The 22,360-nt window shown below is 42.4% G+C and overlaps 2 protein-coding genes across 5 annotated transcripts; both read left to right on the top strand.

The window, feature by feature from the left end:
• The first annotated feature begins 10 nt into the window (after positions 1 to 10).
• Positions 11 to 3,469, top strand: LOC135483922 (dynein axonemal assembly factor 4-like). The gene is made up of 8 exons (XM_064764993.1): positions 11 to 189; positions 610 to 760; positions 1,117 to 1,250; positions 1,458 to 1,790; positions 1,988 to 2,088; positions 2,373 to 2,526; positions 2,700 to 2,805; positions 3,070 to 3,469. The coding sequence occupies exons 1-8, from the start codon at positions 67 to 69 to the stop codon at positions 3,180 to 3,182; spliced, it is 1,215 nt and encodes a 404-aa protein (XP_064621063.1). The 5' UTR covers positions 11 to 66; the 3' UTR covers positions 3,183 to 3,469.
• A 3,273-nt stretch (positions 3,470 to 6,742) lies between these two features.
• On the top strand, positions 6,743 to 22,283 carry LOC135483395 (protein ANKUB1-like). Of its 4 annotated transcripts, none has more exons than XM_064764259.1 (2): positions 6,743 to 7,147; positions 19,670 to 22,283. In XM_064764259.1, the coding sequence occupies exons 1-2, from the start codon at positions 6,832 to 6,834 to the stop codon at positions 21,709 to 21,711; spliced, it is 2,358 nt and encodes a 785-aa protein (XP_064620329.1). In that variant the 5' UTR covers positions 6,743 to 6,831; the 3' UTR covers positions 21,712 to 22,283. The 4 variants fall into 4 exon arrangements, with proteins under 4 accessions (XP_064620329.1, XP_064620333.1, XP_064620332.1 ...); XM_064764263.1 differs by lacking the exon at positions 6,743 to 7,147 and adding an exon at positions 11,483 to 11,844; XM_064764262.1 differs by lacking the exon at positions 6,743 to 7,147 and adding an exon at positions 12,811 to 15,675.
• The last annotated feature ends 77 nt before the right edge of the window (positions 22,284 to 22,360 follow it).

Here is a 22,360-nt window from a genome sequence, read left to right as displayed (position 1 = left end):
TGTCATTAGTTACTGTAGCAGGTGCCCGTTTTCTTTCCTGGAAATCTGCTTCTTACTACTAAAGTCATGCCTATCGCAGTCAAAGATTATACCTGGGACCAAACTGAATCATCAGTGAATATAGTGGTGCCTCTTAAAGGTGCTAAATCGAACAAAGTTGACGTTTTATCAACAGAAAAATACCTGAAGGTTAAGACAAAAGCTTTAGAAATGTAGACCTAGTATTATAAATCAGTGACAGGACAGGTCAGATCATCATGGATGGTCCATCCATGGACGCTGTTACACGTTCAGTTAGTCATCATGATGGTTTCATCATGATCATGCATACCACACAGCACGTGTTCGCCAATATCATCATGATTGTAAAGGGCATAGGCCCTGTGCCAGCCTCTTGTTTACTGGTACAGAATGAATCACTTGAGTGCCAACAGCCATGGTCCGTTGGTCGCAAGTCAAGGTGGAGTTTGATGGGGGCCAGTACTAACCAGTTGACATGTCCCTATGCCAAACCTTGTAATGCATGATTATTGGAGCCGAGAAGTTTTAGATTGATATTGCTGTAGAAATCGACGTCGTATCATTGACGGTTTAGCTCGTTATTTTCAGGTCAGCTATCCTCCTTATTTCTTTGAATGTCTCCTCTTTGCTCCTGTTGACGATGACAAGAGTTCAGCACAGATTGGAAATGGTGCCGTGTTGTTTCGACTTCAGAAGCAGGAAGTTGTTCTCTGGGATCAGCTTTACTCAACAGATTATGGTGAGAATTTGAAAAACTTGAATTTCAGAAAATGAATTGAAATGCTTAACCAGCCTTTAGTTAAAGACCTTCCATTTGTTAGTACCCAACCCTTCACTTGGGCTGCACATGTACATCTGACTAACATCTTTTTTCTGATACTGAGTGATATTAGATGACAATTAGTCCCAGATGCATGTGTGGAGAAAAAACCTCTACTTACAGATGGATAAGAAGATAGTTTGATCCCTCATTAAACGTTTGGGACAAAAAACATTTCGAAAGTAATTTGCTTACAGTTGACAGTAGGTCTAAGAATGATAAATAGAAATTCCCATATATGCCGACCATTCAACTATTGTGTACTGATATTTAAGCTGACAAGGAGAAGATGAAGGAGATCCGTAGCCAGGCATTGGAGGACGTCAAAATGAAGGCTGAGCAGAGAGACAAGGAGAAAGTGGAGAAGAAGCGAGAGAGAGAGAAATATGCTTTGAAAGAAGCTATGAAGGTTGGTGAAAATTTACCCAGCCAGCTCATTCACATCAAGGTCAATGTTGCTATAGGATATCGGTAGCCTTCCTGAGACAACTGGAATGTGACCGATTATTGTGAATGGTACCAGCAATAGAATTTGTACATACACGTACCATATTCCACTTTGATGAAACAGTTAATCTATGGTACCTAATGTAGATCCTTGTTCTTTGTTATTCAGCTTGATGAGGACGAAAGGGAAAAAATTCGAAAAGCGAAAGAGCTCGAGAGGAAGTTGGCGACAGATGACCTTGAGAGATGGAAAGATGAACAGAGACAGGCTGCCCTGAAGGAGAAAGAGAGGCTGCAGATAGAGAGGAAGAAGGATATCTTTTATAAAGAGTTGGTCAGCCCCGTAGAGAAAAAAATACCAGAAAAAAACAAAGAAAAGGGAAGCATATTTGAAGAAGCTACAGGTGCTCCAAAGAGAGAGCCTGGTATGATTGAAGTGACATTCACACCGCGAGTGTTCCCCACTGCTGCCAGGGAGTCTGTATCCGTGGAGGAACAAGAGGTAGGCTTCATGTTATCTTCTCGCCAAAGTTGAACTTGAGTGTGATGTCCTGTTGTCTTAAGTTGGCGAACCCCCTTGTCATGTAAGCAAGACACCTTCACAAGAGACAGCTAATTGACATTTCAATTCAACTTGACCTCTGTAACTTGGTAAATAGCTATCATTTGACAGTCACATGTCACTGGTCTCCATTGTAGTGGTTGAAGAAGCAAGTTGAGGCCCAGAGGATCAAGGAATCCGAGGATAAAGACTTGAGTGAAGAGGAGAGGAATCCACTCTGGCTCAGAGACAAGGGAAAGTATGTGTTGAAACTGACACTCTGGACTTTGACATTAAAAAAAAACCTCTGAGATATTTGAACATGATTGGAGAGGGTAACTCGTATTGAACACTTTGGTTTTTGGTAACAATAAAAGGAGATACAGAGCATGTCACTGGGTTGTGACACTGGTCCTGTGGTTGTGATATGTGACAACGCCAATATTAGTTTGAGACATCTTTTTTATCTTCCAGTTGAGGCGATTTTATTGAAACTAGCTCTTGTATGATGATATATTTTAATGAAGTACTTTTTCATTCCAGTTCCTTCTTCAAAGCTGGAGACTTTCAAGCTGCCATCAACGCCTACAGCCATGCAATCAGACTTGACAGCAAAATGCCGGCGCTGTTTTCAAATCGAGCAGCATGCCACCTTAAAATTGGAAATATGTTCAAGTGTATTGAAGACTGTTCAAAGGTTTGTTTCATATTATACTGCCTCAGGACTTCCACCAGAGACCACTAGGTTATGATGTTACCAGTGTACTTTTTAAAGAGAGATAGGCAATAATGGTGTCTTTAAAACAAGGGTTCTTTCCCCAGAGAAGTGTCTTCCTGATGTCATTCTACACCTTTCACCTTCTCTTTCAGAGTTTAGAACTACTGACACCACCTGTTCCTCAGAATGCCGCTAGTCGATGTAAAGCTCACATCCGCCGAGGGACCGCATTCTGTCAGTTGGAACTATATGTTGAAGGTAAGAACCGGTCAGGAAGTGGTCACCTACCAGGGTATTTTTATTAGTTTCTGTATAAAATTGGACAATTTAAAACAGGTGAAACTTCCCTCAAGTATTAGCTGTCTACCAGCTTGAATGTCTGGCCAAGGTACAATTAACTGAGTAATTCCTGGGTGTGCTTCACCTTGATCCCATTCAAGCTTCTGAGAGGAACCTACTGTTTGAGTGCTGTTCTACAAAGTCACTTGCGTTACACTTAGTCATGAAATTCCACTTCTTCAGGTTTGATGGATTACGAAGCAGCATTGAAGATTGATCCAAAGAATGAACAGATCAGACAAGATGCCGAGAAGATGAGACAACTCATACAAGGAACAGAGGCAGCAGAGAGCTAACAGTCCTGTCCAACCACATGAACTACTAGCTCATGCAAAGACTTGCTTGGTGATGTGTTCTCCTGGTCATGGCATGGGTGCCTTCATCTCAGCACTGGATTTAGGACTGTGGTCACATCTAACTTCAAGTGATCTGACATTAAGTTCAAATGACATTAATAAGAGGCGAAACTAAGTCATAACTAATTGCAAGCAACATCATAGTTCTATGAGATAAGCCGTCCTGGTGTACATACGTCACAAATTATGTAAACAACAATACATGTCAATATATTTTATCTTATTTATTCTGCATTTATGTTCATAAGAAAACATAATAAATCATCATTGATTATACAAGTGGTTCTTATCTATTGTGCACCATACTCTATAGGTGGCATTGACTAATGCTGCTTTAAACGTTGTTGGTGTCCTTCAGACAGAAACGGATACTGATTGATTAGGACAAGGCTGTCCTGGAGGCACTGGAGACAGGCACTGGTTGGTTGTGACTTTATGGCGCTGTCCCAGAGTCGGACACTGGTTGGCTGCTAGTATATGGCTGTCCTGGGATCGGGACAGATACAAGTTGATTAGGACGCTAAGACTGCCCTTGTTACTGAGACAGATACTGAGTGGTTGGGACGCTATAAGGTTGTCCTTGAGATGGAGACGGCCACTAATTGATTAGAAGTCATGGGCCTGTTCTAGACACAGACACTGGTTAGTTGTGACCTTATTGGGCTGTCCTAAAGACAAAGACAGATGCTGGTTGATTAGGACGCTAAGACTGCCCTTGTTACTGAGACAGATACTGAGTGGTTGGGACGCTATAAGGCTGTTCATGAGACACAGATCAATACTCGTTGATAAATGCACTTTCAAGACTGACTCCAAATGGCAGCCGTGTTCAGGTTGTGGCAGACCGCGCCAGGGGCGTCATATGCAATGCACCTGATTACCCGAAAAGGCCTACTGCCCAATAAGCAGATCAAACAATCAATTTTGTCGCCAATTATTTCATTGAATGAAATCCTCTCCACTTGGAAGTTGTTGAAATCAAACACAAAGGCCAAATGACAATAAACCGCTAGTTTAAAGGCATTATGACGGATAAGCTCAAACAACAAACGTTGTACAACTCGGCTGGTTTTCCTGAGGGTCAAATTAATGCGTTACCTATAGGCCCTCGCTTGACATTCTTATTTTTAAAAATATAACAAAAGAAAAAAAGTAGTGATCTAATCTTGAGGCTCGTGAAGGAAAACCCAAAGAAAGTATGAAATATGGCAATAACACACTTCAAACCGATATTGGGCTCGTGAAATCAACATCAGCAGCTCCTCATCACTCTGTCAATTACCTCATTTTGTCATTGCTGGACCTCTAGTAAGACGGGGTGCAACCCATGTCATTCACTCTCTTGGTGGTACAGTCTAAGATCTAAGAACAACGCCTTGTGACTGCCATTAGCATCTTTTTGATACAGTCTTCTTCAAAGTCGAGCACCTCAACTGTCGGCCGTTTCCTATTATTGGTATATATGCAATCTATTGAATTTGGAGGAATAATGATAACAGATACGCGTACCTAAGTAGAGTAGGACGAATACAGCCTGTGACCGTGATACCTTTTATCAATGTCAAAGCATCAAACGAACTAATTCGACAGCATCGCCATCAATAATTCACCCAATCAATATCACATCCTATAGGTTGGCTGATTGATACCGAGGTCCCGCCGTTTCTAACCCCACCGTCTTGTTGTAAGTTTGATTCGCTGTGGATTTGTTTTCATTTTCGTGAGCTAATCTATTAATGCTTTCACCAAATACTACTCGTTGAAGACGTGGGAAACGAGAAACAAACTTACTGAGAAGTCCTCCGACACAGCAGGATCGGTGAGTTTTCCATCATTTCTTATCATCATTCTAAAGTCGTCAAAAACGACTGAGTGGTGATATATAGCGTTTGTGGACCAGGCGTCTTCGGGCCATGATTCAGTCATCCGTGCTGTCGAGAGACACCACCACATATAGTCTGGGAGCCAAGGGGTCGAACCTGGAAACGACGGGTGAAGTTTTTCTTTTCTAATATGGCCACATTTACCATCAACTTAGCAACTTTCAAGATTCGAATGAGAGATCTGTTGAACCTAGAGCTCAAATGAAATGGCAAGAGTCCTTCGCCATTGAACTGTCTTTGTCATGAAGCTCGACATCGAAGTCCCTTTTGGGCCGATGTTGATCAAATAACCAACAGGTACCATTGGCCATGTGAATGTTTCAGTGAAGTCACGGCTGAATTTTCGTTGGATTCTTTTGACGAACCATCTTGACATCACCTGGGAGAATGCTTATGTTTATACCCTGCAGTTGTAATTCTATTGAACGCCATGTTCTTGTCAAGAATACTAATGAAATTTGATTAATACAATCCATATCCTTGACGACAAGTATTAGCCACGAGCTATTTCCATCAATTCTCTTTATAGCTGCAGCCATTAGCATTGCCAAGGAAACCAGGTTATGCTCCGAAAACAAGTGATGTATTGTTTGGTGCAGCATTAGATCATTTAATCCTTGATGCAGAACACAGTTCATGGAGGAGATTACCATTGCAAAACAGGTTGATTGTACCATAGTTTTCATATTGGCGACTCCACAGAGAGTCTATTGGTGACGTTCTAGGAAATGATTAGGCAACCATCAAATCGAATAGTTGCCAAGTGAGCAATTATTTCCACTTATGTGTATGATGCATGACTTTCAAATTGGCTTCTTACGGTGAGCTTTCCCAATCATCTAAGGTAGACACGCGTTTGTTCTATTCAGGGGAATGCGTAGACTGGAACCATTTGAAGACATCGGTGAAGGATCACTGTCTTTGCTCGCAACTCCAGTGTTAACCCCTGGAACCACCTTTTGGATATGACTTATGATTCCCTGAGTAAACAGATTTTGCAAAAGAGGCACCTGTTAAAAGGTAAGATCAAAGCCAATGAAACACCGAGTGACAGACCGCAAATCAAGTCAGTTAGCTCCTGTTTCCTTTGCTGAAGATTCCGACCTTGTCCAACTTGGTGTAGTACATAACGTATAAGATTGTTGTAATATGGTGTCTGCTCATTTTGCTATTTCATATTACAGATTGGAAGCGAAGGTATAGCTTTTTCATGAAAAATGCGTGTCCGCTAACATCTCAAATGGTATTTTCTCCTTCTTCAGACCATTGGTAGTAACAAAGAGATTCGTCAATCTTGGGGAAAGGAGGTCTCCATGTGTAGGTGAACTATCGAGATTTCGTGATTTGATAAGTCTAAGTGGATAACAACGACTTGAGACCTCGGTTTCTTTTGTGTGAACAAGTCGATAATTGGCAGAGAGGATGTCGTGACAAGCAAAGGAACAAGAACACTTAGATTGTTCACCAGCATACGACAGACGACAATAATTCTAATGGTAGGTCGGCCATTTGGTAAAGGCAAACTAATTTGGGTGGAAGACATATAGTCCAAGTTAACGTAGAATATCAAGATATCGGGTGACATGTCGGCGGCGAGGCTTTTAGGAGGATCTCTCGATAGCTTGGCCATATCGCCACTGTCCCTGGCAGATAATGACACCCAGGACACAGCCGAGGCGGACAGCAGTAAGAAACAGGAAGACCGCATGTCTCTGATGCTGTCTTCGATCAAGAAGGCGTCGAGTATTGCTGATATCTCGATGGGAGAGGAGCCATCGTCGGCGAGGAAAGGAAAGGTGTGTTTCGCTGATGGCTTAGCCCCGGGCAAGGCCTCAGAGCCGGACGGCGAGCCAGGTAAGCTGAAGAAGAATTCTCTGCGCTCGCTGCTGAGTGAAGCAATTGGGCAAGTTGCTGAGAAGGGGAGTGAAGGATCGGAAGATGGTGGAAAACATGTCAAGAAGCTCAAACTGACCAAGGCACTCACCGTCATCAAGACAATGAAAGCGTTCAGAGACCAATTGGGTAAGTGTTCCTTTACTACTCGTTATTTGGTTTGCCACTTCCTTCAAAGCAGTTTACCACATGTTTGGTTTACCACTTCCTTCAAAACAGTATACTGCAAGATTCGTTTACCGCGTGATCCTTAATCCGCCAAAGTAACGCTCTGATTCGTGTGCATGACGGCAGACGTCACTATCGGCGTTTGACTTGAACATTGCAAAGATTCGTGATGCCATCCAGACATCGTTGTTTTCTCTTGGACTGGCGTTATGATGTCCATTATCTCAAGGCTGCATTGTTCTGATGATGCATCATGATATCAAGCCGGTGTTCTTATCGGATGATGGACAATACCACCCTAATTTCAAGCCACCAATAAAACATCATCCAGTCACCACCACTTTATATTTGTTCCCCGCCGTACACTTTTTCGACGAAACCATCAATCCTTGATAAACAGAGCAAACTAAAACGATCACGTTGATTTTTCAAATTAGATTCAATCTGATTGTAACCCAAAACTGAAAACATTACCACGAGCAATTTAGTTTACAGGATGTAGTAATTTCACCCAGGGCAAGCATTCCAAACATTAAAACATTTCAATCGCTTCTGAAAGCTTCTGAATTCATACTGTTTACTCAAAATAGTGTTTGTAGAACGCCGTGAGCAGTTTGAGGCGTTTTGTGTGCGAGAGTGATTGAAATGTCACGATTCATAAATGGAAAATAGTCGCCCAAGGAAATATCATCAGTTTGTATTTCTGTTTAATTTTCTCATGTTTATCGGAAATGGGAAATTGTTCGCCGAATCATTCTTTCCCATTAAGGGGAAGGCCCGCGAGAACGTAACTTGCTGCCTTCAGGTGCTGCTCTACACTCCCTGCTCAGTGTCCCTGTCCCATCACCTCAGGCATTTTGCTCGGACAGTATTTCTTGCTCTGGCAACTGCCTTGCTCTGTCTGCAATTATCTGAGCTCTGATCTCACATACATCCAGCCCCAATCATGAAAGACAAGCCGGAGAAAGGTGGAGACACTGTTTCAAGTATGACTCTGCTGACAAGCTTTGTTTCACACCCGTGCAGACTGAATGCTTTGGAAGCCAATGGCCAATTATGTCATCTCTTGTTGAAATGAAGTGACATCATGAATAATTGACTCAAACAACAAGTATATGCGAGGTAAACAAATCAATAATGGTCATTCAAAATAACGTACTTAATGCACTAAATACCCATGTTGATTTCTCTCTCCATAGTGACAGTGACAATGAAACAAGTGTTCCGCGTTTCCGCTCCGGTGCTTCGCTGAGCACAGTGGGTATTGTACAGGCGACAGGACCCAGGCAGACTTCATTTCATTTTCATCAAACATGACCAATACTTTTGTTTTACCCGAATACAGCCAAACTCCACTTCCGGTTTCACCGGACATGGCCGCGGGAACATCACACACGAGGCGATACTGTCACTCCCCTGTCCATCAAATATATTGGTGTTCTCTGGTTCCAATTAGGGCCCATGTTTATATGTGGATCGTTTTTTAGTTATTTTTTTGGCAATTAGACAAGTTCTAACAAAAGGAGTTACTGTAACATGATTCGGTGTCAAATCTTGCGAACGGGTCGTTACGACCAATACGAAAAGGGGTTTTCATTTTGCCGCTTAATCCAAAACCAGCCAGTCATGGCTTCTTGGGAGAACCAGCGATACACCATGTATTTATTGTTCTACCTCTCTCTCAAACCAATTAGTGTTTTTAAAAGCGGACCAAGCTTAATCCTGCCAAGAATAAGAGTGGCGTAATATCACTTAGAAGTGAGTTAATGGAATATGAACACTAATCTCAGAAACACAGCGAATACATAGAAGTCTCATACACTTCATCGATCATATTATACATTTCCAACCGGAATGAAATAATAAAATCTTTATTTAAGTATATAATCCTAGGTTTCATTTTCCGTGTTTTATGACGCAGTAATAATTGTGTGTTGAAGAAAGTAAGGGTTTCAGAGAGCCGTACCCTCCTGGGTGTTACCTGGCCCAAGAAAGGATTCGGTAACGGGTCTTTCTGACACTTAGAAATAAAACTAAAGGATTTGTTATGCGTTGGCATAGAAGAGACGAATACAGGAACAAAATAGCCACCAGACATAAAATCATAACTGTTAACTGTACTCCAACGAAACGCTCAACAACAGTGGACAGTATCTGGGGAATGTGACGCATGGGGGTCGATGTTACTGTTTAGTTTCGTAAACTGATAGAGCAAATCCTCTGATGATTGTCGCCGTGAATTGTGTCGATCCTGAGGAAGTAATAAGGTGTCCATAATTATCATTTCTATGGAGGAAATCATCATCCGAGGCTGACATGTGCTAGAGCCATGGGATAGCCATGGGATAGCAAGAAAATTGTAAAACATATCCGCCAATAAGAAGATGAGGTGAAGCCTCCTTGCTGGCATATCAAGACAACAAACTCGCATTTGCAAAATATATCAAAAGTAAAAAAATTGCATTAAACGACTAACTTCAGCATTGCTTCAACTGCGAAAATGGCTGCCAAGATTCTTTGGAAACGTAGCGTGCTCGTGACAAGGTTGAATGCGTCTTTGGACTCGCTGACCATCGAAGATGCTCAGCAGCCGGAGCCGCCGGAGCCGATGAGATCCATGTCCAGTACAGCCCTGGACCGGCTGAACTGGCTGAAGAAGAGGGATGCAATACTCAGCCACTTTGGGGGTAAGCATGGCCAACTTAAACCCGTGAACCAATCCAAACAGTAAGATCATGATAATTGAACTAATATGGCGAATCAACTTGTGCAAGTGCAAAGAAGAAGTGATTGAATGAGGTAAACAAGAGAGGTGCGAGTAATAACCCCCCCCCCCCCCCGCCCCAGTCCCCCAGACATGATAGTGAGGTTGTCCCATAGTTGGCTATAATTGTCGAACTCCCCAAGGAACAGAAGACGAATAGATGATGGACGTTGAAAGTGAATTTAGTGATCTCTCTGCACCGCATCTGGCAATAAACTTGCTGTGTTCTCTAATTCGAAAACGATCAGTTTCCCTATAGTCGAAATAAGTTTTTCTGCAAGTCATAAAGTCTACTTTTCTGATTCTAATTCATTTTCAATAAACATCCAAATCACGTAACTTGCGGTAAACCTTCCAATAATAACTTACACAGTGATTCCTTCGTTTGCTTCTGGTCAATATTATTCTATATACCAAGGCCCCCGTCACGTAACCAAACCGTTCATTTATAACCAGTCAATAATGGACATAACCTGTGTGTTTTATGAATTGACTTACTGTTGTTTGCACCCCCTTTGGAGTAAATTTTCGAAATTTGCCAATCTAAATGATTGTGCACTGCAAATAGAAATATCATGTTGCACAATCTACTCTCATTAAATACAGGTTGCTTGCAATCGAAATCTAATAGTCATAGTCTTGATATAACCTTTAAATTGCTATATTATTGTAGCACAGACCTGCATAATTAGTCATGGATACATATTTACCTGCAAAATACATTGCATCAAAATGGTGATCAATTGTTACAGACGAAAACAAACATGGCCACGTAACTATAATCTGTTGACATGGCAACCAGTTATAACTGACCATTTCTGAGCAGTCTCATTGGCTGTCTATTCTGGCTGGAACGAATGCCAAATATATTGTACTTATTTATCAAATCGATAGATAATGAGTCTGCCCACCTTATCATGTGTGATCAAAGACATCATCCAGGACCGAAATATTCTGATCTACTAGTGACCAACTTTTGCCTTAATCGGCTCATGACTTTGTAACAACCGTTGTTGTTTATAATTTGATGTTTCTGTCGAGATGATGTTTCCCTCGGAGTTGCATCGACGGTCGTCATTTCCTCAAACACCACCTCGGTCTCAAGTCGAATGTTTTTCGGAAGTGGTGACATGAACGTTTCATTTCAAAGTGTTCGATCAAATGTTATTTTCTACCAGTGGAGTCTACCAATTCACAGCAACTAGTCACCGAGTTCATTTGAAATTCGTTGACAGCTCATTCGTGTCATTTTCTCGGTAATCTGATCATTCCTTTAGGTTATCAGGCCTGGAAGACGTCTCAGATATCTTGTCTCTGCGGAGTATTATACTTGCTAATTGGTGAGACATTCTCCCGTAGCAATCTACCGTTGTATTGTAATGACAATTCATTCGTCTAATTCCCTCTGTCTGCCTGGATGAGCACTTTTAAAAAACACCTTATAGGTTTCCGCTCCATTCAGTTGGAATAGATTAACGGATTGGAACGATGTGCTCTCTCAGATCTTCTTCCATTTAGGCCTACTCTAATAGCTGGATCTCATAGGAAGTGGTGGAATGTGTTTTTCTTGAACTGAATTTTGTGAACATTTGCTTCTTTTGACTTATCATACAATATGAGATGGATACGGGACTCGCTGATATCAACGATATTGACGCCACATGGCCATCCGTTCCTTTGATTAAGGAATGATGGAATAATGTAGCTTGTTGAATTGATTGGTTGTGAACCTTACATCCTTCGGACCAAACTGGTCTCCTACCTTCTCCCATCTCCAAAGGGAACGCCAACATGACCAGGGTCGAAATGGAACTCTCATCCTCGGCACTGTCGAAGAGAACGTCAACATCATCTAAGAAAACATCTTCCGAGATGGAACCATTCATTGTCGTAGGTAAATATGCACTTCGTCTTTGTTGAAAGTTCTTGTAAGGAAAGCAAAGTGAGATGATGTTCTTCTAGCTTAATGTTGTGAGTAATTTGTCTTGATTCAGAAGGTCTAAGCATATCGATTGGTTGCTTATCGTTTCTAAATAAATAAGTCGTATCTATGTTCCAATGATACAGACATATCAACATGTGTCTGTGAGTCATCATGGTATTGACAGTAAACTTCGTCGATATCAGCGTCTACATCAGGAATAGAGGGGAAAAATGTACGCGTACAATGATTTCTTTAGCAGACGTAACTTATTTCACGAATGATAACCGGTTTCTCATATAGTGCGTACCACGTTTGTATCAGTCAATAATCAGCGATGAGTCTGGTAGCCTGAAAAGGTCACGTGATCACGTCCTCAGCATCATGTTAGCACAATCCTAATGACACTTTCATGCTATGATTGTTTTGACATCGAATGTGACCAACCTATCACTGAGAGTTGTGCCCTGAAAGTAGATCTCACAGATTTATTGGACAGTACTCTGATGTTTTCTTTGCTAACGTACCACAAACCTTTGCTCTGTCATTGAATAGTAATCTTATCATATCACAAACAGCTTTTTTCGAACAAATGGAAACAACTTGGCATTTTGTCACTGACTGAGATAACAAAGCGGCTAAGAAACTCATCTGAAGCTGTATAAGGGTCATGCTGTGTTTAAGTTCAAATCTGCCTGATTCAAGTCTGTTGAGTTTACAAGGTAAAGCAAATATATGAATATATTCTTTTGTCGCCAGCAATAAAACCATAGGCCTTCGCATAAACGGTGACATAGCCTTTCAAAACACAGTTTTCCGTCGCGCTTACCAACTACAATGCTGTGCTTTTCAAAGTACACAAATGACATCTTAAGGCAATATCGCTCTCTCACATTAAACTCGTGAAGTGGCTTACATACATATTTGAATTGCTTAGCCACGAGCGTGATACTAGGGCACGCTCTAGCAACGCCGCCCAACACTCCACTTGGGGCTTCTGTTCCTGCCTGTCTCGTAATGGGCGATTTGCTAAATCGTAATCTTTTCGGATTAAAATACGTCCAAATAAATATCTCCTACGCTAATAGGCAATTTTCCAGCCCAAAGGGATTTCTTAATGACTTATCTATGAACAAGTTCTTTTTCTGGGATCCATTGACAAGATAGAAGACCACTGACATACTATTAAAATCGCCCCAAGAAGAGATCGGTCGATTGATTGGGGAGAGGGAGAGTGATCACACAGTGCACCGAGAGACCTGACAAGATCTTTGACAAATGATTCATAGTGTACTCAGTGGATTTCAAAGGCGGATTTCGTTCATTAGTTCCTCTAAACAACCTGCACTGCTGAAGAACTTTTCGAGCTCAAAGTTGATGGAACGTCTTTGATAGAGCATCCTGGCGTCTGGACGCCATGAACTTGACGAGATCGTCTGGGCGGGGATATCTATGTTGATGACCTCTGAAGCAACACGAAGACGTTTTGGCTGTCGTTTCCTTCATCTTCAGACTATCTAATTCAACTGGATATTGCTATAATGACGAATTGCTAAATGCCTGATACGCGTTTCCACTAGTGAGAAGTGTGTCGTGTGTCGGGAACTTCTAAACTGACAACACCATTTACAAAGGAAAAACTCGGCACACTTTTATTATTGATAAAAAACACATTTTACGGTTCGACGATTCCCTTATGTCACATCCGGGACACTTGAGATTTTATTGACTGTCTTGCTGTATCGCCCAGTAAGAAGTGCTTGATTGATGTTCTTGATGACGTCTAGGACGAAAGGTTGAAGAAAGGAATCAGAAACCGCAGACGATGAATGGTATCGTCACTGACAGATCGTCTCATTAGACTCAATCAAAGAGATATACGATACAGTCATGCCAACTAGTCCTACTAGTTTATAACAGAATGGATAGGTACCTGTAAAAGAAATCAACTTAACGCTTTCTGAATTGGAAATCCAGGAGCGTCATTGTTGAATTTGAACGATTTGTGGGTTTAGGTCGGTGGCAAAGTCAATATTTCTGTTTGTAAACATTGAACTCTTGTACGTCTTCGATTAACCTCGATCTACACGAGGTTTTGTTTGCAAGATTGCAACAGGATTTAATCAATTATTGGCTTTGGAAGTGCTTCCATGTTTCTACGATCGGCGTTTTCGAGTCGACTGTCGACAGGCAGCAGGCGAAGGGACATCTCCTCGGAAGATTTGTTGCACTTGTCACCAGTGACAGTGCATTCACCAATTGCTCAACAACATTAAGTCAATGGCTGTGAATGACAATAATCGGAATACTTGTGAGAACTGTTGCAGTAAAAGGATAGCTGACATTTGTGACTCAGTAAGAGAGGGGAAAGAAGTGACCTTTTTCAAATGATCAATTCGTTCGTGATCTGATTCGACACATTCGTGCTTTGGGAGACCTTATAACCAAGTTACCCAAGTCACTTTGAAGGGAATCGTACTAAAGAACTTCGCCGACAAAGTTAGAATCTTCAGTATTGCGATAACAAAACATATAGTACATAACAATGCAGATAACCTAATTAACGATTTCTCGATATCTGCTTTATCTTGTATTAAAGGATCCGTGTACGTGTACCTCAATAACCCAGGATTACCTTAAACTCACTTCGATAATTCTCCCGCTATTCCAAGTGTTGTTGTCGGTATTTTGTGGCTCTACGATGAAACTAAGGCATATATGTTAAGATTTTAAGACGAACGTATTTTCACGCTATGATTAGGCCTTCTGTGGAACCGACGCATTAAATGACCGACTTAAAACAAAGTGCAAGGCATTTAAACTCATACGTCACTAATTAGGAAAGTCGGAACTGTTCAAGTTGTAACGAATTTCCAACTGCTTAATCTGTGGGAGAAATATCCACTTGTCCAGAAACTGCAGATATGCAATCAAGAAACTAACATTGGTTGTCAGCAGAAAATCACAATTTGGATAATCGTGCTGTTTCTGGAGTTGGCGATTAAGGTATCATTCAGACCTTTCTAGAAAGGATTGTCAATTGATGTAATAATGACTGCTTTTTCGCTTTGCAACTTTTTCATGGAGTTTCTGATCTGTTGAGATTCTATTGATTTTGAACATATGTGGTCGACCAGAGCTCAGCCGAGTGTATTCTAACACGGAATATTCATTAAAGTGGACACAGGGGGCAATGCAGCTCAGTCATTCATCGGAAGGTGATCACTTAATGGAACGCGGTAAGTTCCTATCAGTGTGTGAAGGACTGGACTAACTTGGCAACAGTGCGCGACTCAGCAGACGATACTCGTCAATGCACTGCATGAGCCGATGGGTCATTTTGTTTGACGATAGACGATAATACTTCTCCTGTGTGCATCACTAACTTCAGTGGTTGAAGGATTCGTACATCATTCACTACTTACAGCTAACCCGAGGAACACGGAATCTTGACGTTGCTTTTCTGTCTGCAATTAACTTGCTAAACACAAGGAGAACAAGATTCTTTATCTTTCGTTGTCAACACTTCTATGTGTGTAATGCCGGTGATTATCCGACGGTGATTGACTACACGTCTAAACCAAAGACACAACAAATAAGGGTGTTCTCTTCTATCACTGGATTATAACAATTACACCACAATGTTAGCCAAGTACCGAAAACCTTACAAGCCTTACCGGCCTCGCCATGTCTACCACAAGCACCGAAAAGGCTTTCACAGCCAGCCTGTCTCCATCAACGTCTCCTTGGTCACACTGCCAACCAGTGAAGCCATGACCGAGTTCCACCTTCCAAAGCTACCAGGTAAATATCACCAAAGTTGGTTCAGCTCATCCCGCCTTTGGAGGAGGGATACTCCCTGGAGAAAACCTCCTCCATGAGCAGAGCGAACGATGTAGAGGAAGTTTAGCTGTATGACCAGAGGGCCAGGGCAAGTGCTTCTGGTGTGCATTCTGCAAATCGCTCCAAGAATGTTACCCATAGTTTCCCTTAAGCATTGCTGATCGAGGCGTTACATTTTGATCCCCAAGCTGATAGAACTTGCAGACTAGATCATTTGCTTACGTTGTCTCCAACCCAACATCTCAAAACTCTTCCAAACTGCCGTCGTCAATGTCATGTAGGCTTAGGAAACTGACAGAAATGATTGGCTCTGTAGTTTTTAGATTTTTCTTGGATATTTGACATTCGGACTGACGCAAAAACGATAACCAATCGATTCCTTTAAACCAACTTGACCCCACGAATTGACAAAATAATAAAACAGATTTAACAGAACTTTGCTCGGGTTTAAACAGTGGCAATGGTATGTGACCTGCTGTTGACAACTCATTGTACTATTGATTTATCAATTAAATCTTAGTAGTGATTGAAATTGAAGAATAACAATAGTCTGACGGCCTCCAGACCTTTACATTTTGATAAAAGGACATTTGGGCAGTAAATTAGAAACTTGTCAATAGTCCAGACGTGCTAGATTTTTTCTGAGGCTTCAAAATAATGAATACGTATCACCATATTGTTTGGAGGATGTTGGAGAGGCTTGCTCAACGAAACAGTGAGTAGACATTCCTGAGCAGTCACGTGTATCTCGGCAACTCTCGACAAGTTATCTACGGACACGGATGTAGATCCTCTACGGTCAATCACCTGGAGATCGTGTGGAGTGGCAGTTAGTGTGCTAAACTCCTGGCCAAGAGGTCGTGGGTGCGACTCCCTTCCGAGGCTCACCTGCTATAGTTCGGTTAAGTGAGAGCTATCCCCAGGATGACAAATCTCTTTGAGCAAGGGTCAGCGCTATTGTCATCAAAGGAAATGTCCTATAGCACTTTTTTGGTAACGTCAGCTTCAAGGAAAATGTAGTCTGATATCGTCAATGGACAGAATGAGGCCCGTTTCTGGTATCATTTAACGCATTATATTTCTCTTGCATTGGCTTTCATCATATCACTGGTCCTTTCAATCTCTTCCACAATGACCATCAAAGGTTGATAATCTAATGGAGTTCGTACCTGACCACTTCAATTAAACCGTTTGCCCTCTTTGGTTAGTAATCTCATAAACTACCATTGAGATACATCTGTTGCCAGTTTATTCGGCCATGTTCTTTTAAAATAGGAATATCTATGTCACCGTGTTATGATATTTCCATTCTTTAGCACTTTGTTCGTTTTCTTAGAGATATGAACCACTGGCCCGCGATATTATTCTGGCGAAGGAAGCCATGCTGTGATCAGTTTATTGGCTGACAGTGTTGTCTCCAAAGCTATTGGTAGCGAATTTGTATATTTGAAATAACACTGAACAGAATAGCATATTATATTAGAGTCTAGATTTTTCCTCGACTGATTATCAGTGAGATTGATTGCATCAATCAAGATAAGCAGAGAAGACTTTGCATGTACTCTAGCTTCAACGATATAAGACCTTTTCCGACTGTTCAAGAAACGGACGACATAATGTAGGCCTACATTGCCTTTCGATGCCATTCAAAGTGTTCAATTTGAATTTGGTTGACGACACGGAGATGTCCGATTGTCTTGACGCCATGTTTCAACTTGGCCTTTATTACATATGTAATTAGATCGATTGAATTAGATTATGTAAGTACAATGAAGTTACTGTGTACAAGTGTGTCAATGAGCATGTCAATGAGCACTTCTTGCCTGGCATTGGACACACTTGACTTGGACTTGCTGTTTGACACTTCAAAAGAAACTAATCTTCTAAACCAATCTTCAAGAGCAAGGTTATGAAACCTCAACAATGACTCAAATCGAAATCTTGGCTGTGAATCCAAAGAATGCCAATGTTCAGTTAAATTGGAGATGACCCATAAAACATGGTATTTCAGTGATTTAAATTGACTTTAAGGGTATGGCATACAACTGATAAATGGCTTTTCCCTATGATTATATTTATATGTACAACTTGAAGTGAACCCACAACTCACTTGGCTTTCATGATGAAAGGGAAGAGCCTTCAAAATGTTTATGATATATGACCGTCACGCTGGTAACCTCCACACGTACCTACATGTACAGGGAAGTCTATAGGACTCCTAACCCGTGTTTGCAATTCGAAGGCCCGGGTTCGAAAGTTACTTAGACATTCTTGGCCTGTACCTCTTGCTTGAACATGGAGGGCAGGCCCTCTGCTGGTGCTCGTAGGCGGCCGAGGACTACCCGGACGGCATGCATTACCACACGGCGACCCCCTCAAACTGCTGGAGCCAGGAGTATGCCAGCTTACATGGTTGACATCAGACCACTTACCACGGCTACAACAAGTTTCTTCTACTCACAACTGCAGCATGAATTGGCTGAGAAATACAAGGTACCACTCTTCATCAAAAGTAAGCAATCCTTTCATTACATTCCTTCATACATTCTGGCTACTTTTGGTGTAGAGATGGTGAGATTCCTTGCTCTTGTTCGAAATAGCCAAATGAGTCTGCTGCATCATTGCTTTGCAAGAGTGGACTCAATAAGCAACAAAGTTAGTTAGCAACATGCCAAACTGTCATGACTGCGGTTTCCGTCGTGTGGTCGCTAGCGCATTGACATTGCATGATACAACTGACTAAAACGATCGAAATCCGTAGATTTAGCTTTCGACTCGATGAACAGCCGTCGCACAGCAACCTCGATCACTAATGGAAAACAAGTTTGTCCCGAGAGAGTCGTTTTACATTTCTATAAAAGAACATTTTAAATCTTTCATCAGGTCACCCAAGTATTGAATCATCAATTATTATCACAGCTAGCTGTTGTACTTTCAGTTGAAAAGGACAAATGTACTACATTTTCATTATACTTATTTCTTATCAAGATCAACTCCGTGGTAAATACGGAGAGAAACGTACATGCAGTTAGTTCACATAATACGACGTTACTTGCCAACCCCTTGACTTATACTTCGGTACATAGGGCCAGTAAAGTGGTTGTCGGCCATTCACTGGACTAATGCAAAGGCTAGAACTGTGAACAGAACATCATGAATCATGAAATATATAGTAATAAACATTTACTTTACGAATGCGTCCGTGCGTGTCACCCCATTTGACCGGATTGACATAGAATAAGCCATGATAGAGTGATGATCGATCGTCTATCACCTATCAGCAGTATGTTATGTGAGTCTTCAAATATATATATTCATCAGGTTTGCGTGATAAATCAAACCAGTTGTACACATTTGAAATGTCCTGAGATAGAATGTCTGGGGAACAAATGATTCTATTTTGTGCTTTTAATCTCAGATGTTTAGCCAGTCAGCGCATCCATAGAAACCATATACCATTATCCCTTAGACTAGAGTCAAGTTGCCTGACGCTTCTCCAAGGGACAATTTATACTTTATACACCGGCCTTTGCATTTAAAGGCTTGTAATTTGATCTCAAACTAATCTCCACTAATCCGGCCACCGAATCTGTACTGAGATTGTTTATTCTACCATCAAGAAAGATTGATGATGAGTCAATCGTTCCTTCTTTTTGTCTCGTTTGTGTACCTCGCCGATGGCACTGACTTCCCGACCATCAGATAAGGAGTACAGACCGACTAATCCCTCTCTATCATTCTTACAACGATTCTTGTTACTATCCTCCAGAACCTTGGTTGAAAACATCTTTCCTCTCAGTTCATCAGACCTCCCCTCAAATGAATTTCCCCTGAACTAAGAAATCATTTCGTTTTTTAGATGGTGGACACAGCGACAACACGCTGGAACATCCCAGGCATCTAATAATCATTCCTGTCAACATATTCTCATTGTTCATCTTTTTGTATCTTTCAGAGCCGAAGATGCGCATCTTCGTCTCGTTCCAAGAAGAGCGATGCACCATGGACATCCCACACGGCAAGACGGTAGCAGAAGTCAAACTCATGGTCCAGGAGAAGTTCTTCATCCAGCCCAACAGGATCGCTGTCGATGGCATGGACACGGAGAAGAACATCCTCGTTCTCAGCTACGCCGGGGCAGAACTCGGTGATGACTGGATCTTGACTGATATCGGCGTCAGTCCGGGATCTACCATACACGCTTACCTCAAAGAAGAACTCAGGCCGATTGTCTATATCTTCTGCGCGTACAATCAGGACCTCATCCAAGTCTTAGAGAAATTCAAATTCATGGACACGTTTATCAGCGACTTGCGGGCTATTGCGTCCAGGAAGACTGGTCTTCCTGTGGGGGTGTTCCGGCTAACCAAAGAGGAGAAAGAGATGTACGACATCCACACCTTAGACATGTATGATATGAGTATCGGCGATACTGTGAACCTAGAGACGTGGGATGGCTGGAATGACTTTCTTAACTTGGCAGCTATGGGTTTCACCTCACATGCCTTGACCAAGCTTTCAGCTGATGAGCTGGTGGCGAGATACCAGATGAAAGTAGCCATGTATATCGCGGCACATTATGGCCACGTTGACCTGGCAGTGAGTCTCATCCGCCAGGGTATCAGGCCAGATGAACCGATTGGGGAACATCCTTACAGACAATGGTGTGCCAGTACCAAGCACATAGACAGTCTGAAGTGTCCCGTCCATGAGGCGGTTGAGTCCGGACAGTTAGGTGTTCTCCGGACATTCGTGCACCACAACATTTGTACCGTCATGGCAAAGGACGGGAATGGTTTACGACCACTCAATATTGCCCTCAGAAACCGTGTCAAACCATGTGCTTCGTTCCTCTTGACAAAGCAGTGGAGCCGAATCAACTACGGGCCCACCTCCATTCCACTGTCTCTGTACGCCAAGATGAAGGCTTGGGGAGAGCGGGGGAAAGAAAAGGCTCTACTCATCCATGGCCAGGAAAAGTCGACGCTCAAGAGGAAACCAATATTAGAACACCCTCTGGTCGGCCAAGGTGTCTATGTGGACGGGTTCTCTGAGTGCCAAATGTCAACCAAGTCCAAAGCCATCACTCAGGCAGACAGGGAGAGGAATCGGGTCCTTAACTTTGAGCCAGGACACCGGGAGTTCTTCAGGGACGACCCTGAGTCTTATTTCAGGAATCTCCAAGGCCCGAGACATAAACATGGACGGTTCAACAAGATCATAGGCATGACCAAGTCCAAACTGCCTGCGGATGACAAAGCTAGTGAAAAGTCGTTTGATCATCACGCGAGCAGGTCACCTGACAAACATCCTTCGTCTGCTGCTTCTGCGCATGATCCGGGAGATGGCAAGGAAGATGGTGACCGGATCCGTCTGCCACCGATCATGGAGAAAGGTAAACGGAGTAGCCACGCCTTCACCAACTCTCAGGGTGGGTCGCCTACGAAAGAAGGGCGGCTACCCTCCCTCTCAAAGATGAAGAATGCACAGCCGAGAATGTCACATGACAGGGATGGCTCGGAGACGCCGAGTTCCATCAAGAGTACCTACATCGAAACAGGGAAGGAAGACGGGAAGCAGAAGGTCAAGAGGGAGATTCTAAACTCACAGAAATCTCAGGAAGATGAGGGTGAGAAGAAGAAGAGGTCTCGATCTGCCGCGCTCCTGGCGAAAGCAAAGACAGCAGACGGCGCTATTCCGCTTCCTATGAGCAGCATTGAATGCATACCTAAGCCTGTATTCCACGTCAAGTCACATGGCGCTGACGTGGCAAGGTCAACGTTAGATTCATACGAGCGCCATCGCGGTATGAAAGCAAGAGACTACGCGATCAAGTGCCTTTCAGTTGCGAGTACGTTTAAGGAGAAGCCATGGTTGCATCAGGTCAGGTTAGCTATGGCCCTGACGACACAGGGAGTTAAGAAGAATGTGACTGCGAGCCTTGGCCAGCGGGAGCCGGAAGCCGCAACCATGGAGAGACTAGGGGGGCTTTATTGATAAAGCTCCTCAGTAACGGGCACTTTTAAGTCCAAAAATAGTTGCCTTCGAAGTAACTTTTGCAGTAATAGGTTTTTGAGAAATAATGGTTCTACGGCCAGACCTGTTGCAACTGATATCGCACACATTTTAAACTGTGATAGACCACTGGTGTCAAACGATCGGCTGCTGGTCTTTAAACAGGGTTTGCGCTGTCATTCATCGAGTCCTGTTCTCCCAAGAAAACGGGAAGTCTCTCGTGATTGGCTCAAGCCTGATCACTGTCCCGGTGAAGCAGACGACGAGTGCTTCGTATTGGATAACAATTGCACGACAGAAAGTCGAAGCATGCTGCCGAAGGGAAATCATTGAATGACATGTTTGATAGATGCGTAGCCGATATAACCGTTGGTACTGTCTGTGGCGCTAACCAAAACTGTTTCAAACCATGCCGATTACTTGTAACTGCTGTGAGTTGTGCTCTTAACTGTTAATGTTTAGACTGCTGGTGAATACTTTACAATGCTTTCTTCTTTATTATTGTAAATGAAATATGATTTTGAAATAATATATATTTGCTAGGTTTTTTTCAATCAGTTTGCAAGCCTGAGCTAAAATTGAAATGCGACATCATACCAGCTTGGATGTCAATAAAGCTTCTCACATTTCA

The sequence above is a fragment of the Lineus longissimus genome, chromosome 2, assembly GCF_910592395.1.
Source record: "Lineus longissimus chromosome 2, tnLinLong1.2, whole genome shotgun sequence".
NCBI classification, from domain to species: Eukaryota; Metazoa; Nemertea; class Pilidiophora; order Heteronemertea; family Lineidae; genus Lineus; species Lineus longissimus.
Note: the sequence above shows the minus strand (reverse complement) of the source record. Positions and strands in the feature narration are given on the sequence as shown.

Bases quoted from the DNA above. Each gene is read 5' to 3' on its own strand.
- LOC135483922 (XM_064764993.1), top strand. From the start codon at position 67: ATGCCTATCGCAGTCAAAGATTATACCTGGGACCAAACTGAATCATCA. The intron at 761-1,116 runs GTGAGAATTTGA...CTGATATTTAAG, and splicing joins GCTTTACTCAACAGATTATG to CTGACAAGGAGAAGATGAAG. The intron at 2,806-3,069 runs GTAAGAACCGGT...CCACTTCTTCAG, and splicing joins GTTGGAACTATATGTTGAAG to GTTTGATGGATTACGAAGCA.
- LOC135483395 (XM_064764259.1), top strand. From the start codon at position 6,832: ATGTCTCTGATGCTGTCTTCGATCAAGAAGGCGTCGAGTATTGCTGAT. The intron at 7,148-19,669 runs GTAAGTGTTCCT...TGTATCTTTCAG, and splicing joins AGCGTTCAGAGACCAATTGG to AGCCGAAGATGCGCATCTTC.